Source organism: Strix uralensis, chromosome 15, assembly GCF_047716275.1.
Source record: "Strix uralensis isolate ZFMK-TIS-50842 chromosome 15, bStrUra1, whole genome shotgun sequence".
NCBI lineage: Eukaryota > Metazoa > Chordata > Aves > Strigiformes > Strigidae > Strix > Strix uralensis.
The window spans coordinates 11460267-11474064 of record NC_133986.1 but is presented as its reverse complement, the minus strand read 5'-3'; the positions used below and the strand labels follow the sequence as shown (position 1 = coordinate 11474064).

Genomic DNA, 13798 nt, shown 5'->3' with positions numbered 1-13798 from the left:
GTTAGGATGCATCGATAATAACACAAATAATTTAGCAGACTGACAATTCTTCCAGGAAGGCATAAAATAAAAACTCAATTAGAGTCAATTATAAGGGAGGCTTCTGGGGGAAGGTACCAGAGTGGCAGGGCAAGCTCTCTGAGACACAAACTGATCGGATGTAAAGGCTCAAGCAGGCCATAGCATGAGGAGAGCTACACCGGCACACAAAGATGTAGTATTTATTTTAAAAAGACATCACATTTATAAAATACAGCCTCTCTGAACGGGCCCGGCAGCCCTGACACAAAGGCCCACAACATGGCGGCGGCGGGATATACCACTCCGCTCCTCCTCCCTCCGGGAAAGGGAGGTGCTCCGCCCCCCCCCCCCCCCCCCCTCAGCCCCGGGGTGGTACCGCCCACTTCCGGTGCCACGCCGGAAGCCGGAAGTGCCCGGCGGAGGGAGGGTCCCGGTTGCGCCGTGGTGAGTCCCGGGCGGGGGCGGTGGAGCCGGTAACGAGTCTCCTCCCTTCATGTCTTGCGAGGGGAGGCCTTCACAGCCCCTCCGGTGGGCGATTGCAGTCGTTATCCGCCGGGACCTCCGGACGGGGAGAGGGGGGGAGGCTCCGCCGAGTCAGGCCGGGCCGGACCAGGCCTCGTACCGGGAGCCGCGGGGGCAGTCCCGTTCCGCTTCTTCGTGGGCCGTGGCCTCCCGGTTGCCGTTCCCTCCACAGCCCAGGACTGGCCTGGAGTTGGCGGAGCAGCCTCCGCCGTGTCCCGGTGGGAGAGCGGCCCCGGTTGGGCCTCGCTCCGCGCTCCCTCAGGGTGGTGAGATATGGAGGCCTTGGACGGGTACCCCCGGGGCTGAGGGGGGGCATTCCCGAACCGGGGACAAAGCACCGGTGCCCCCCCCCTTTCCAAGCCCGCGTGTTGCTCCTCAGAGAGACGAAGTGTCGCCTGGGTGGTTGTGTCTTACCGGAACGGTGCTAAAAACCGGAGAGAACCGGGAGGCGAGAGCCCCTGCCCTGTGCTGGTGCCTGGCTCTTTGCATCCACCCTCCTGGGGACTATTTGGACACTTCTCACAGACCCACATGGCCTCAGCGCCCGCACGGCGGCAGCGATTGAGCTTCTTGTTTGCCCTTATTCCTACTTTTTTTCCTTTTACACTCTGTGAACCTCATTAATAACAAAAAACCCATCAAACATAGCTTTATTTCTGCTTGCAGAGTGATGAAGTTACGTACGTAGTAAGGGAGCTCATTTCCCAGCTTTTAGGTGGTTGTTACTTGGACAGGTTTGGCTGGATCTTGGGTGAAGAGATTTGGTAACCCTGAGCCTTACCTTGTCATTCTGTGTTACGTGCAGAGGCTGATGCAACATTCCCAGAGCGATATCGTTGGGATGTTTCACCCGAGTGAAAGGTAGAAGAGCCACGAGCAATTAGGACGACGTTGAAATCCCCATCGGCCATTTGGTATGTCCCTTTCCATCCCGGTGGGAGTGTGCAGCTCCTGTGTTTCTCACCTATTTTTTAGTGTATTCCCACATTATTGCATCCTGCATCTTAGAACCTGTGACAAGAAGACCTGATATTTGCAAAATATTATCAGACAACCCAGATTATTTGGAATAAGACATGGACATAGTGCAGAAAATCCATTATTTCCCTGATTTTAGTAATATTTCACTGATTTTTAACATCACAAGTATTGCATCAAGTTCACCCACATATGAGTAAAGCCATCACTTAATGTTTTCTAAGGGTAGCAGCAATAAGTGAGGGAAGTGATGGCACGATGTAGCTAGAAAGGAAAACACAAGAAAGAAAATGCATCAAATGAGGAGGGAGCCAAGGAATTGGAGAGGTGGTGAGGTATGGGAAGACACGGGTGGTGACGGTGATCCCACTGGTGACTGTGGGCCGTGGGCACGGTTGCATGCGAGCAGATCCGGGAGGTTTCCTTGGCAAAACGAGAATCTGGAATGGGACAGTGCAGGGAGAGCCAGCTGGAGTCTGAGAGTCAGGGTGACGTCGCCCTGCTATCAAGTGGCTGTGAGTAGGTGTTTCCTTGACAAAACTGTCTGGCACACACAAGAAATCCTTCCAAATCTGCTGTGACAAGGAAAAAAAAGTCAGTTGCTAAAGCAGGATTGAGGAGATATGTTCTGTTTTCCTTCTTAGTCTTGCTGATTCTTTATAGGGGAATGTCTGGTGTAGCTATTTCAAGCAGTTTAGCAAAGCTGGGTTTAAACCCCTATTAGGATTAGCACCTATTTGCAGTTGGCTTTAGGAAACCTCGTCTTTATTAGATTTCCTTTCCCCCACCCTAGGAGGCTGCAGCTCCTGTGGGAGGATGGACACCCTGAGGAACCGGACGGTGGAGGAGCTCCGGGAGCTGCAGGAAGATGCAGAGGAGATCGAGCGCCTGGCCCTGGAGTCCCAGGAGGTACGTGCAGACAGTGTGACACAGGCTGGGCTTTGTTAGCACCTTGCCTGAGCCGGGTTCTGCCCTTGGGCCACAACAACCCCCAGCAGCACTACAGGCCTGGGGAGGAGTGGCTGGAGAGCTGCCAGTCAGAGAGGGACCTGGGGGGGTTGATTGCCAGCCGGCTGAACAGGAGCCAGCAGTGTGCCCAGGTGGCCAAGAAGGCCACTGGTATCCTGTCTTGTATCAGCAATAGCGTGGCCAGCAGGGACAGGGAAGGGATCTTCCCCCTGTACTCGGCACTGGTGAGGCCGCCCCTCGATGACTGGGTTCAGTTTTGGGCCCCTCGCTCCAAAAAGGCCATTGAATGACTCGAGTGTGTCCAGAGACGGGCAACGAAGCTGGTGCAGGGTCTGGAGCACAGGTCTGATGGGGAGCGGCTGAGGGAACTGGGGGGGTTTAGTGTGGAGAAGAGGAGGCTGAGGGGAGACCTCATGGCCCTCTACAACTCCCTGAAAGGAGGGTGCAGAGAGGGGGGATGAGTCTCTTGATCCAAGGAACAAGCAACAGGACAAGAGGGAATGGCCTCAAGCTGCGCCCGGGCAGGGTCAGACTGGCTCTTAGGAAGTATTTCTTTGCAGAAGGGGTTGTTGGGCGTTGGAATGGGCTGCCCAGGGCAGGGGTGGAGTCCCCATCCCTGGAGGGGTTGAAGAGTGGGGTTGACCCAGCGCTGAGGGATCTGGTGGAGTTGAGAACGGTCAGGGTGAGGTTCATGGTTGGACTGGATGATCTTCAAGGGCTTTTCCAACCCAGATGATTCTGGGATTCTGTGATTGTGACGTTTTCATCCACAGGTTCAGGAGCTGCAGCTGGAAAGGGAGATGGCCCTTGCTGCCAACCGCAGCTTGGCTGAGCAGAACCTGAAATTCCAGGCGCCACTGGAGACAGGGCGCACCGACCTCTCTAACAGATACGAAGAGCTGCAGAAGCTGGCTGAGCGGTGTAAAGAGCAAAAGGCCAAACTAGGTGAGCGTTTGCAAACCTTGCACTCTTTCCGATGGAGACACGTGGGCTGTAGTTAGTGCAACATCCTTCCCTTTTGCTTCTGCCTACCTTGGCCATACTGAGCAGAGAAACTCTTGAGGGTGGTGATAGAAACGACTCTGCTGTGTGTAAAATCTGTATTTCTGCTGCGTGTAAAATCTATATTCTCCTGTTTCCTGATCAAACTCAAGTTAGACAGATCAAAGATGCTACCACAGCAAAAAAACCCTTCTAGTGCATCAGTATCTAAGGTTCTTTCAGATTTTCTCCTTGCATCAACAGTTTACAAGGCAGGAAGGCGACAGGGCTGTATGCTAAAGATTTTTCCCTCTTTTGTGTTTAATGTTTTGCTCTGCTGCTTTTTTTGTTTCCTCAGAGAAATTTTCAGCAGCAATGCATCCTCAGACCTTGCTGGATCTCCTGCAGGTGGAAAGCCAGAAAATTGAAGAGGAGTCTGATGTGAGCATAAAGTTTAAATCCATTAGCAATTCAAGTGATTAGTCCTCAAAGACTTGTAATTGCACTGCCAAGCCTAATTCCTTAAATCAAGGATTATCTCTTTGTAGTTTGGCGTTCTTGCTCCAAAAAATTGGATTGCCTTTTGTTTGCTTGTGTGTGGTACAGTGGTGCTCTGCGTCTCTCCAAGAGAGACGTAAATCCCAAACAGGGTTTGGGAAGAAGAGTAGAGGGATGCAGTGCTGAACCTACCCTTTCCTCCCCTCTTTCCTCCTCTCCCCTCTTTCCTCCTCTCTTCTTCCAGAAAATGGCCGAGAAGTTCCTGGAGGGCGAGGTGCCTCTGGAGACTTTTCTCGAGGAGTTTTCCGCAATGAGGAAGTTGTCCCACTTGCGCCGGGTCAGAGTTGAAAAGCTGCAGGAGATCCTGAGGAAGCTGGAGGCGTCGCGGGAGCCCGGCAGGGACTCTCAGCAGCAGCCACCTCCTCCCGTACCTGGCCCCGCTGAGCCGCCGAAGCCGCAGCCAGTCCCTTCAGCGGCAAATTCCTTCCCGTTGCCCTACAGCCCAACCCCAAACGTGCCGGTGGGCCCCACAGCCCACGGAGCTCTCCCTCCTGCTCCTTTCTCCGGCTCCCCGGTGACGGTGGGCCACGTTGCTTCCCCTCAGCCGAGCACCCAGCCCTCCTTTCCCTATAAACCTCCTCCAGGGCCCGGATACCCGCCGGCACAGGCAGCCGACTCCACGCCGGGGTATCCCAAACCCCCCTCAGGGGGCTCTTCTCCAGCGCCGGCCTATTCCTGGTCTCCGTCCAGGGGCCCGCCACACCCCCCGCCGTTTCCTGGCTCTCACCCCTCTCCTCCACACCCCAGACCTGGGTACCCCCCCTATTTCCCCCCTGGGGCAGGGAGACCCCAATGCCCCTACCCCACCCAGCCCCCTCTCCCTACTTTCCCAATCCCCCCGCAGCCTCCTTATCCTCCCGGACCCCCTCCACCCTTTGGGTACCCCCCACCTCCAAACCCTCAACGCCCTGCTTGGCCTGGCTACTAAATCAGGACTCTTGAGGAGCGTCTTCTACTGCTCCCTCCCTTTTTTTTTTTTCTTTCTTTTTCTTTTTTTTGTGGACTGAGGAAGAAGAGTGTTGCTCTTCACCCCATCGCTGCAAAAGCGTGACGCAGGATAAGAGCCGGTAGCGGTGCCGGCAGTCAGGCCGGTTGGATTCATGATGATGGGCTGAAGTGTTGTCTTCCAGATTGGCTCGTCGGGGCTTCGGTGGAAAAGCCAGGTAGTCATTTCGGTACCTGGCTGGGTCACATGGGAGCGACGTGCACCGATTAGAGCCATGGAGAGCTAGACCCCCCCCCTCATCTGTGTGCGAGCGCGCGTGGGTGAGCGCGAGACTGCGCCGTCTGCGCCTGCCCTCTGTGGGTAAGGGATGTCTCGTCCTTCTGAGCCTTTTCACAGCTCTTCAAAACACAACACGACGGGATTTCCAATGCAAAATACTTGCTGCTTTCCGAGGAAGCTTCCTGGAAGCAAGAGGCAGAGCCCGCCCGGCCTGGAGGCGATTCCTAACTGGGAGAAGCAGCTGCCTCACGCCTCGGCCTTGAGGTCTGTCTGTCTGTCTGTCTTTTATCCAGGACAGGAGCCTTTCCCAGCCTGCACGCTGGCTTAGCAAGGGCACGAAGGCTCCGGGAGCTCCCCAGAATTCCGTGCAGGAATATTTTCTGTGTTTTGGAACTAAACTGGCGCCACGTCTTGGGTGGCTGCTGCTTTGGGGGGACCCATGTCTTGGGTCACAGCAGGGAGTGGGGCTTGGTGTGCCTCCTGCCCAGCTCGGTGAAACGCTGGGGCTCAGCAGCCTCCTGGGGGAACAGGGCGTTTTTTCGGGGTGCTACAGGCTCCAGCCTTCCTCACAGTCCCCCCTTCTCAGGAAACACTAGATAACGGAGGGAGTGACAAGTTAATGTTAATGGAAATGGGATTTGCTTTGCTCAGCACTTTATCCTATGACTCCTACCTGTATCCCTCTAAGTTATTTATAAGGAAAGATTACTAATGGACTAGAACAAGGCAAATGCTTGTGGGGTTTGATGGAAACAATTCCGTATCTGTGGTTAATTACAGTAATAAAACTTGATGAATTGCACGCGGGGTCACGGCAGCGGTCGCTTTCGGAAACGATGGGGCACCCAGCTGACACTTTTTATTGATCTTAGGCCCCTCCTGGCATCCTTACACCAACTTCCTCTTGATTCTGTCGATAAAACCTTTCACCCTCTCGCAGGGCCATCTTCTTCAAACTCATCTTTCCTGTTTTCTTGTTTTCATCTTCCCTAAGGGGCCCGTTTGCGTGGGGCTCTTCTGCATCAGCCCGTCTCTCCCCTCCTCCGGCACCGTCCTGTGTTTTCCCTCCCCGATTGGGGTGTAGATGGTTTAAGGCACGGCACTGGTAGTGTTGGAAGGAAGAGAACAAGACATAATTACTAGAAAAAAGACCAATTTTATTACAATGTTATTGCTTATTAAATATCTCAGACTTGTTCTCAGTATTTCGACCCTCCCCGTGCTCCTCCACGTCTGTGCTTTGCTTTCTGTGTCTGCCCCGATCTCGCACCATCCCACGCAGATGCCGCTGCGCGTGTGTCTCCACAGCTCCCCCGGGAAGCTGGCAGACCGTGGGGGGGGTCTCGCAGACGATCCTGCGAAGCTCAGCACCCCGCTGGCAGCCAATTTTGCTTTCAGGGTGGGAGGAGGAGCGTGGTTATCCCGGTTTTGAGAGACGGAGAAGCCGGCAAACCCCCGCTCTGAGTGGGGCTGCTCCGCTCTCGGCGCCTGCTGCGACCCAGCCGCCTCTTAAACGCTTAAAAATAGCTTCAGAAAACCCAAAAACCCCTCATACTCTGCCATGAGGGAGGCTCAAAAGCAAGAGGAAAGCTTTCTCGGGAAGGTGCTGGGTTAGAGCCGAGCCCCGCGCAGCTGCTGCCCGCTGGGAGCAGGGACGGAGGAGCACGGGTGGGTTTGGCTCTGTGGCTGGGGGGGGACCCGGCCCCCCGCCTCGGGGGTCTCCCATCCCTTTGGGGGGGATGCGGGCAGGTTTTCTGAGGTGAGCAGCGCAGGTATTTGTCATTTCTTCCGCCAGCTTCGTTGAGTTTGTCGTTGCGTAGAATCGCAGGAGGGGTTTGGGTTAGAAAAGAACTTCAAAGATCATCTTGTTCAACCCCCTGCCCTGGGCAGGGACGTTTTTCCGCTCGATGGGGTTGCTCAAAATTTACCTTTTTTGTGCTGCATCCCACCTCTGCCTGCAGGGCGGGAAGGTGGCTGACAACGGAAACAAGGTGGCTTGCCAAAAATGCAAGAAAAGCTGCTAATTCAGCAGTTGCTCAGCTTTGCTGCCACATGTGTGACCACCCTGGGACAGCGGCGGGGGGGTGTGGGGGGGAGGATGGCTCAGCCGGGGACTAGTGCAGCCCGAGGGGCTCCCAGCTCTGGTGAGAAGTGTCTGGGGGTCACACTCTGCGGGCAGAATGCAGGTCGTAATCGCTGTCGGAGGAGTTGTCCGGAGGGTTGGAAGCTCTGCACGCACCTTCCAGGGCTGCGGGGGAAAGGGATGCGGCTCGTTAACGGGAACTGGGGGGTGCACCCCAGCCCCCAGCGCAACCCCATCCTGCCCGGTGTTGGCAAAAATCTTGCTGTGATGCTTTTGCCCAAGCAGTTCGTCCCCACGGGCGCGTGTGGGAAGGGATCATGGAGGAGCTGTTCCCGGCATCCTCCTGCGCTCACCTGGGTATGCCGAGAGGTAGGAGCTCTTCTGGGGGGGCTGAGCATAGTCGTTGTCCCCCCCTTGCACCCGCTGCCCCTCTGCCCGCGGCCTGGGGGTGACGGTGCTGTTGCGGTGGAAGGAGACTGGAAGAGATGGTGGGAGAGAAGGCGGGATTGGGGAGGGGGTTTAGGGGGTTCAAGGCGACACTCCCACCCCACCACCCGGGAGGGGAAAAGGGGCTGAGTAAAAGCAGGACCCGCTCCCGCGCCACGAGCCGGAGCTCGGCTCTCCCGGCTGAGTTAATATCGCTCCGATGAGTCAACGCGGCAGCAGGAAGCGAGAAGCGGGGCCAGCCGTAAGCCCCGCTCACACCTCCGCCCGCCGGTGCCTGCTGCGGTCCGGGGGCGAGCGGCCCCAAAGCCAGCCCCAAACCCAACCCCTCAGCGGTGTTGGAGTTGGGGAGGGGGTGGGGGGGCACCGCCACGCTGCTCCTCACCCGTCTGGTTGAGTCCTGTGGGGCCGATCCACTGGCGCTGCTTCTTTTTGGAGACTGGAAGGCAGAAACAGGCGGTGAGAGGGATGCCCCTTGCCCCAAGCTTTGCTTCCTCCAGTTGCCTCCCCCCCCCTCTGCCAGCCCCATATGCCATCCCAAATAATCTCCCCGTCCCGCTAATCCCCCCGCCGCCGCCCCACGAGACCCTCCGCCTGCTCTTTTGTGTCCACTCAGCGCCTAATCCCCCGGCCACCCCCTTCTCTGTGCCCACACCGTGTGGGGCAGGCTCGGGGACAATGGGGCAGGGGAGGGTCTGGCAGGCTGAGCAGCATCTCCCCAACCCTCCCCCCCCCACACCAAGGAGATGGGGGTAAGAGGCAGGGATGGATCCGCGGAGCTGCCAGCCCTGAGCGTGGTGATGGCAGAGCGGGAGGAGGAAGAGCAGGAGGAGAGGCCCTGGAGCTCGTCACCTACTTCTCTTCATCAGCCTCCTGTAGGCAGGAGGGCCGCAGAGCAGCGAGAGGATGCCGAAGAGAAGCAGGGCCAGGCAGATGCTCACGATGGTGCCTGCCGCTGTGCCAGCAGGCTGTGGCTTCGAGTCCTGGCCTGGGGAGAGGACGGGTGTCACCTTGTGCCCTGGCAGAGCACCCCCCACCCTGCCGGGAGGGCTACAAGGAGCCCCAGCAAAGCTTTCCACATCCCCTGCCCCGAGCTCACACCCTCTGCCCCTTCCTCAGGCGTGGAAATCCCAGCTCCCCACATCATGATTTCCCGGGGATTAAACCCAACGCGGTGGCTTACACACGACTCTGGTCCGGGAGCAGGTCTGGGGACCCCTGAGGCTGGCAGAGCAGAGGTGTAGGGTGGGGATTTTGCAGGTGACACCCGTGGAGGGGGGGTCCCGGAGTTCAGTGCTGGAGGAGAGATTCCCACAGCGCAGCTCCTGGCAGAGCTGGCTGCCCCACTTGGATCGCTGCACCCAGTTGTCACACAGCACCTGCCACCGTCCCTCGTGAAAAACCTCAACGTCCCCTTCACAAGGCGTGGGGCCACCCGCCAGCCTCCGCAGGGCCTGGGGCTGCGAGCCTGGAGATGGGGGGGGGATGGAGAGAGGCAGAGAGGGCTCAGACCCCCGGAGGGGACATCATGGCCAGCGCGTGGCCCTGCTTCCATGTGGCACAGGGATGTTGTCAGTGTCTTGGCTTCCCCTTGTGCCGTGGGGGATGCGTGCGAGACCCCTGCGTCAAGGAGCTTTGAGCTGTCCCCGTGGGAAACCCGCTCTGCCAGCTGCTGCCACGCAGCCCGTTAAAACCCCCCAAATCCCACAGGCAGGCTTCTGAGCTCGGGCAGATGGTGAAACTCAGAGCAAACCCCCTCCTCGCCCGGCGGCTTTGGCTCTCCGTGCGCTGAGCTGCTCCGCAGGGAGATGCTCGTGGCAGGGAGATGCTGGTGGGAAGCACCCGAGAGGTGCCGGGATACCCCGCGTGCCCGTGTTGGGTTTTGGGGTGCTCTTGCTCCCTGGATTTTCCTACTCGCAACACTGCTGGGGGTGCCGCTGCCAGGAACCGAGCGCGCCGGGGAGATTTCCTGTTTTGCCTTCGCACGCAGGAGAGGAAGAGCAGGAGTGGGTGGACGGGGCGCGTGGGGCAGACGGGGATGGGGGCTGTTGCCCTGTGCAGGGCTTCAGCCATGCATCCAACCTGCAGCCGGGCATCTAGCACGGGTAAAAGCAGCCCGGAGCATGCCAGGGGCAACCAGCCAGGCGGCTGGGGCAAGCGAGGGGCCCGGGGAAGGAGCGGGGCCGTGCCGGGGTGAGCTCTCACGCGAGCAGATGATGAAGGCAGGTGCTTTCTCCTGCTGGGCACGGGTCCTGTTGAAGCAGTTGAAGAGCAGACGGCTCTCGCAGGGCTCCACCACCTCCCACCGCACCGGCAAGTGGCTTCTCCACTCCGGCTTGGGGTAGCCGTGGCTGTCGACGGCGGTGCCGCAGCGGAGATCCTGGCAGATGCGGGTGGCCAGCTCTGGCCTGATGCCCGTGCCATCCGCCACGGACCCCCACAACCCCTGCCTGTGCAGCTCCACATAGCCCGAGCAGCCGAAGTCCCCGTCCACCAGCTGCAGCCTGTCGGGTCCTGGTGAAGAATGGGGGGAAAAAAAGCATTTTATTTCAGACCAGGATGACATTTCTCTCCGTTATTGAGCAGAAAGTCCCTGAGCCTGCCACATCTGAAGCTTAATTGCCTCGTGGATGCTGCAAACGCTGTTAATGAGATCAGGTGATCTCGCAAAGTGGGGGGCAGTTTGTTTTGCTGTGTGGACCCCCTGTTGCTGCTCTGCTCCCCTCCATCATGCCCAGGGATGGGGCTCTTACCAGTGGGCTCCGGGGTGGTGGCTGGAGGTGCTGGCGGGGGCTTGGGAGTGGTTTTCACTGGCTCTGAAATAAAAAGAAAGAGGCCAGGTCGGGGTGGCTGGTCCCTGAGGATGGGGGTGGCCGAGGTGGGGGTCCGGGCTCACCGCTGCAGGTGATAATGGCTGGCTCCGTGCAGTTTGTCACATCCCGGTAGCACTCCGCTGAGGTGGCCGCCAGCCACAGGCACCGCAGCATGGGTGGCTCCTTCTTGCTGGCGAAGATGAGCTGGAGGGGCTTGGGGATGGCGGGGCCACAGCCCAGCTGCCGGCAGATGCCCTCCACACCCTCGTCGCTGGCTTTGTCCCAGCACACGCGCCTCCACCAGCCCTGCCACTTCACCTCCAGCATCCCGGTGCAGCGGCAGCCGCCGCTGGTGAGCCGCAGGATGGGCTCTGCGGGGAAAACACGGGTCTTGGGGGTTTTCCTTCCCTCGGCAGCATGTTTTCCACCACCCTGGGCTGGAAAAAAGCCCTTTGGCGGCGCGTTGCCGCAGCCCGGCGTGCCCCGCGGTGGCAACCAGGGCTTCTGGCAAAGTGGGGCAGGAAGTGCTTGGGGGTGCTTGGGGGGCGCGGGGACCGTAGGGTTGAGCTGGGAGACCCGGCTGAGGCAGCTCCAGCAGCCACCACGTGCTAACAAAGCCATGGCCAAGGTTCTGCCACCACACACTTACCTCCAGGCCTTGGGGCGGCTCCTCCGTGGCCGGGGACGGCTGCAAAAAAGAGGGAAATGGGGTGTCAGTCCTGCTCCTCGCCCTGGGGAAGGCGGGAACCCCCAGCCTAAGGCAGCAGCTCCTGGCTCTTGGCCTATTGCTGGTTATTTTGGGGGAGAAAGGTGATTCTGGGCAGCCTTTCACCAGGGTGGAGATGCTGCTGGTAGAAAGGAGCTGGCGATGGTGGCCGGGAGCTCCCCGGCCATGCCGCACTCTGCACCGACCCAGCTGTAATGCTGGGGGGACACCTCTGTCCCCGAAGCTCAGCGGTGGGGACGGAGCCCTGGGGCTGGCCGCATGCCCCCCCTCCCCAGCGCCGGAGGCTGGAGGAGGAGGTTGGGGCATGCTGGCTTTTTTCTTAGTAATAGAAGAGCATTTTCTGGCTTTCTCAGTGAATTTGCTCTCACTCCTCCTCCTCACACCTTTAATTAAAATAAATAAACACAAACCACTTTGTACAACTGGCCGTAGCGCTGCCTGCCAGGCTGCCCATCCATCTGCTGGTGGATAATTATGGCTGAAAGACGACAGGCAAGGGCGCCGGCTAATTACCGCTAACTAACTAGTGTCACTACTGGTAGGAAGGGAGGGCCAAGCAGCAGTGGATGGTGCCACCATCACCGTGGTGAGCCGGAGCGGTGCCTGCAGGTGCCCACTGTGCCATGTGGACCAAGAGGCAGCTGGGGATGGCGGGAGCTGGCAGGGAACGAGGATGGGGGTATGGCTGGCTGCCCCCCAACACCCATAGGCTCACTCCTGGGGTGTGAGGAGCATCCTGGGGACCCCTGGAGCTGCCCACATTTTGGTGTGGGCCCGGCAGCCCTGCTGCTGGCCACCAGCCCTTCTCCCCCTGCTTGGGGCTTGCCCCGCGCGAGCACGTGGGACCCCCGGGATGGTGCCATGAGGGAGCATCAGTGACCCTCAGCTGAGAGCATGGGGTTGAGCCCCCCCAAAATGTGCCTGGCTGCCTGGCAGCAGAAACACTGGGGGGTTTCACCATGGGATTTTGGAGGTCCCCAGGTGTGCCTCTGGGCACCCCCAGCACCGGGAGCTGCTGGCACAGTGGGTACACTCGGTTAAAGCAACCAGGGCCCTGGCACCCCCCACCCCTCCACCATGCCGAACCCCCATGCCGTACTCACCCCACATCCCCAACAAGAGCAGGAGGCACAGGGCGGGCAGGTGGGCTGCCATCGGCACGGCCAGCCGCCTCCACCGCTGCCGGGGGCACGGCTACCTCTGCTACCCGGCCCGGGGAAGGCAGGCAAGGGGGGGGACGGGCAGGAACAGGCTGTTTTTCCTCCCTCTGTGGTTTTTTGCGTCACATCTACGCTCATCTGAAGTCTCAACCTGGCAGCAGCCTCCCCAGGTCCCGTTGAGAATGAGAGCAAGAGCAAAGGGGAGAGAAACCCGGGGGGCTCAGCCCTCACTGGATCCCCACCCCGGGGTCCCCCCATCTGCTCACTGGAGGGGCGGTGAACATACCCAGTGCTGAGGGGTTGGGGGGACCCCAGCCCTCCCTTGGGTCCCCACAAAGCCACCAGTGACTGGAAGGCAACGTGGCCAAGCAAGACCCCCAGGGCACCCAGAGGTGGCACCCAAAGGAGGGCTGGGGAGCCGGGCGTTACGGGGGGGTTTGTGGGTGGTCGAAGCTGGCAGCGTTCACCAGGGGAAATCCCAGCCCTGGCAGCAGCTCCCCAGTGCTGGTAAGTGGTTTGGGGAGCCAACACACTGGATTGCAGCAGGGAAAACCAGTGACAGGCACTAAACCCAACAGCCCAAGTTCCCACAAGAGCCGGATCCCACCCTCGCTGCTGTGGGGAGATTTGCGGCCACCCTGACGTAACACCTGCCAAAAATAATCTCCCCTTGCTGGTGGCTGCTTCTCTCCTCCTCCTCCTCCTCCTTGCTTCGGCTCTGCCCCGGCTGCACCGCCTGCGGTCACCAGTCGAGTGGCACCACCATGCCGGGGCAGGAAATGTGCCACGGCAGGTGCTGCCCATGCCACCCATGTCCCTGTTTCTAGGGCCCTAACTCTCCTTTTTTACGCTACAAACCCTATTTTGGGGTCCAAAGCAGCCTTTTTCAGCAAAGGAGCTGACGCATGCTGTGCCACACCATGTGCCCCATTAGGCCACGGCAACACTGTGATGGCCCCGCAGGAAGGTTTCTCCCAGGCATGGCCCCGCTTCTCCCAGTTGCTGGCACCCTAGGGACACTGTATATCCCTGCAAGGGCACATGGGGCCCAGGCGGTGATGAACCAGGGAAGGGAGAGGCATTAATTGATTGTGCCCTAATTAATTCCTCCAAATCCAGGTCATGCATGCTAATGAAGGCAGCTGTTTTCCATTGACCCGGTGGCGTTTCTGCTGGAAGGAGAGTGGCTGGTGGGTGCCTGGGGAGCGCTGCTGGGGGGACTGAGCTTCCCAGGCAGCTCAGTGAGGTTAGGGAGCGTCCCCGTCCCCTCCTGCTGCCACCACCCTGGGCTGCTGCCCAGAGCCACGGGATGCTGCA

The 13798-nt window shown here is 59.1% G+C and overlaps 2 protein-coding genes across 3 annotated transcripts; one reads left to right on the top strand and one right to left on the bottom strand.

Moving 5' to 3' along the window:
* The first annotated feature begins 410 nt into the window (after nucleotides 1-410).
* VPS37C (VPS37C subunit of ESCRT-I) lies at nucleotides 411-6056 on the top strand. The gene is made up of 6 exons (XM_074885239.1): nucleotides 411-465; nucleotides 1349-1457; nucleotides 2315-2430; nucleotides 3264-3435; nucleotides 3830-3912; nucleotides 4214-6056. Exons 3-6 carry the CDS (start codon nucleotides 2338-2340, stop codon nucleotides 4955-4957), a joined length of 1092 nt encoding a protein of 363 aa, XP_074741340.1. The 5' UTR covers nucleotides 411-465; nucleotides 1349-1457; nucleotides 2315-2337; the 3' UTR covers nucleotides 4958-6056.
* Nucleotides 6057-6390: 334 nt separating this feature from the next.
* On the bottom strand, nucleotides 6391-12540 carry CD5 (CD5 molecule). Of its 2 annotated transcripts, none has more exons than XM_074885230.1 (10): nucleotides 12425-12540; nucleotides 11244-11282; nucleotides 10678-11031; nucleotides 10535-10597; nucleotides 9987-10295; nucleotides 8965-9249; nucleotides 8638-8769; nucleotides 8167-8220; nucleotides 7691-7813; nucleotides 6391-7502 (listed from the first exon to the last, which is right to left on the bottom strand). In XM_074885230.1, exons 1-10 carry the CDS (start codon nucleotides 12474-12476, stop codon nucleotides 7417-7419), a joined length of 1497 nt encoding a protein of 498 aa, XP_074741331.1. In that variant the 5' UTR covers nucleotides 12477-12540; the 3' UTR covers nucleotides 6391-7416. The 2 variants fall into 2 exon arrangements, with proteins under 2 accessions (XP_074741331.1, XP_074741332.1); XM_074885231.1 differs by having other exon boundaries at nucleotides 10678-10965.
* Between the last annotated feature and the right edge of the window lie 1258 nt (nucleotides 12541-13798).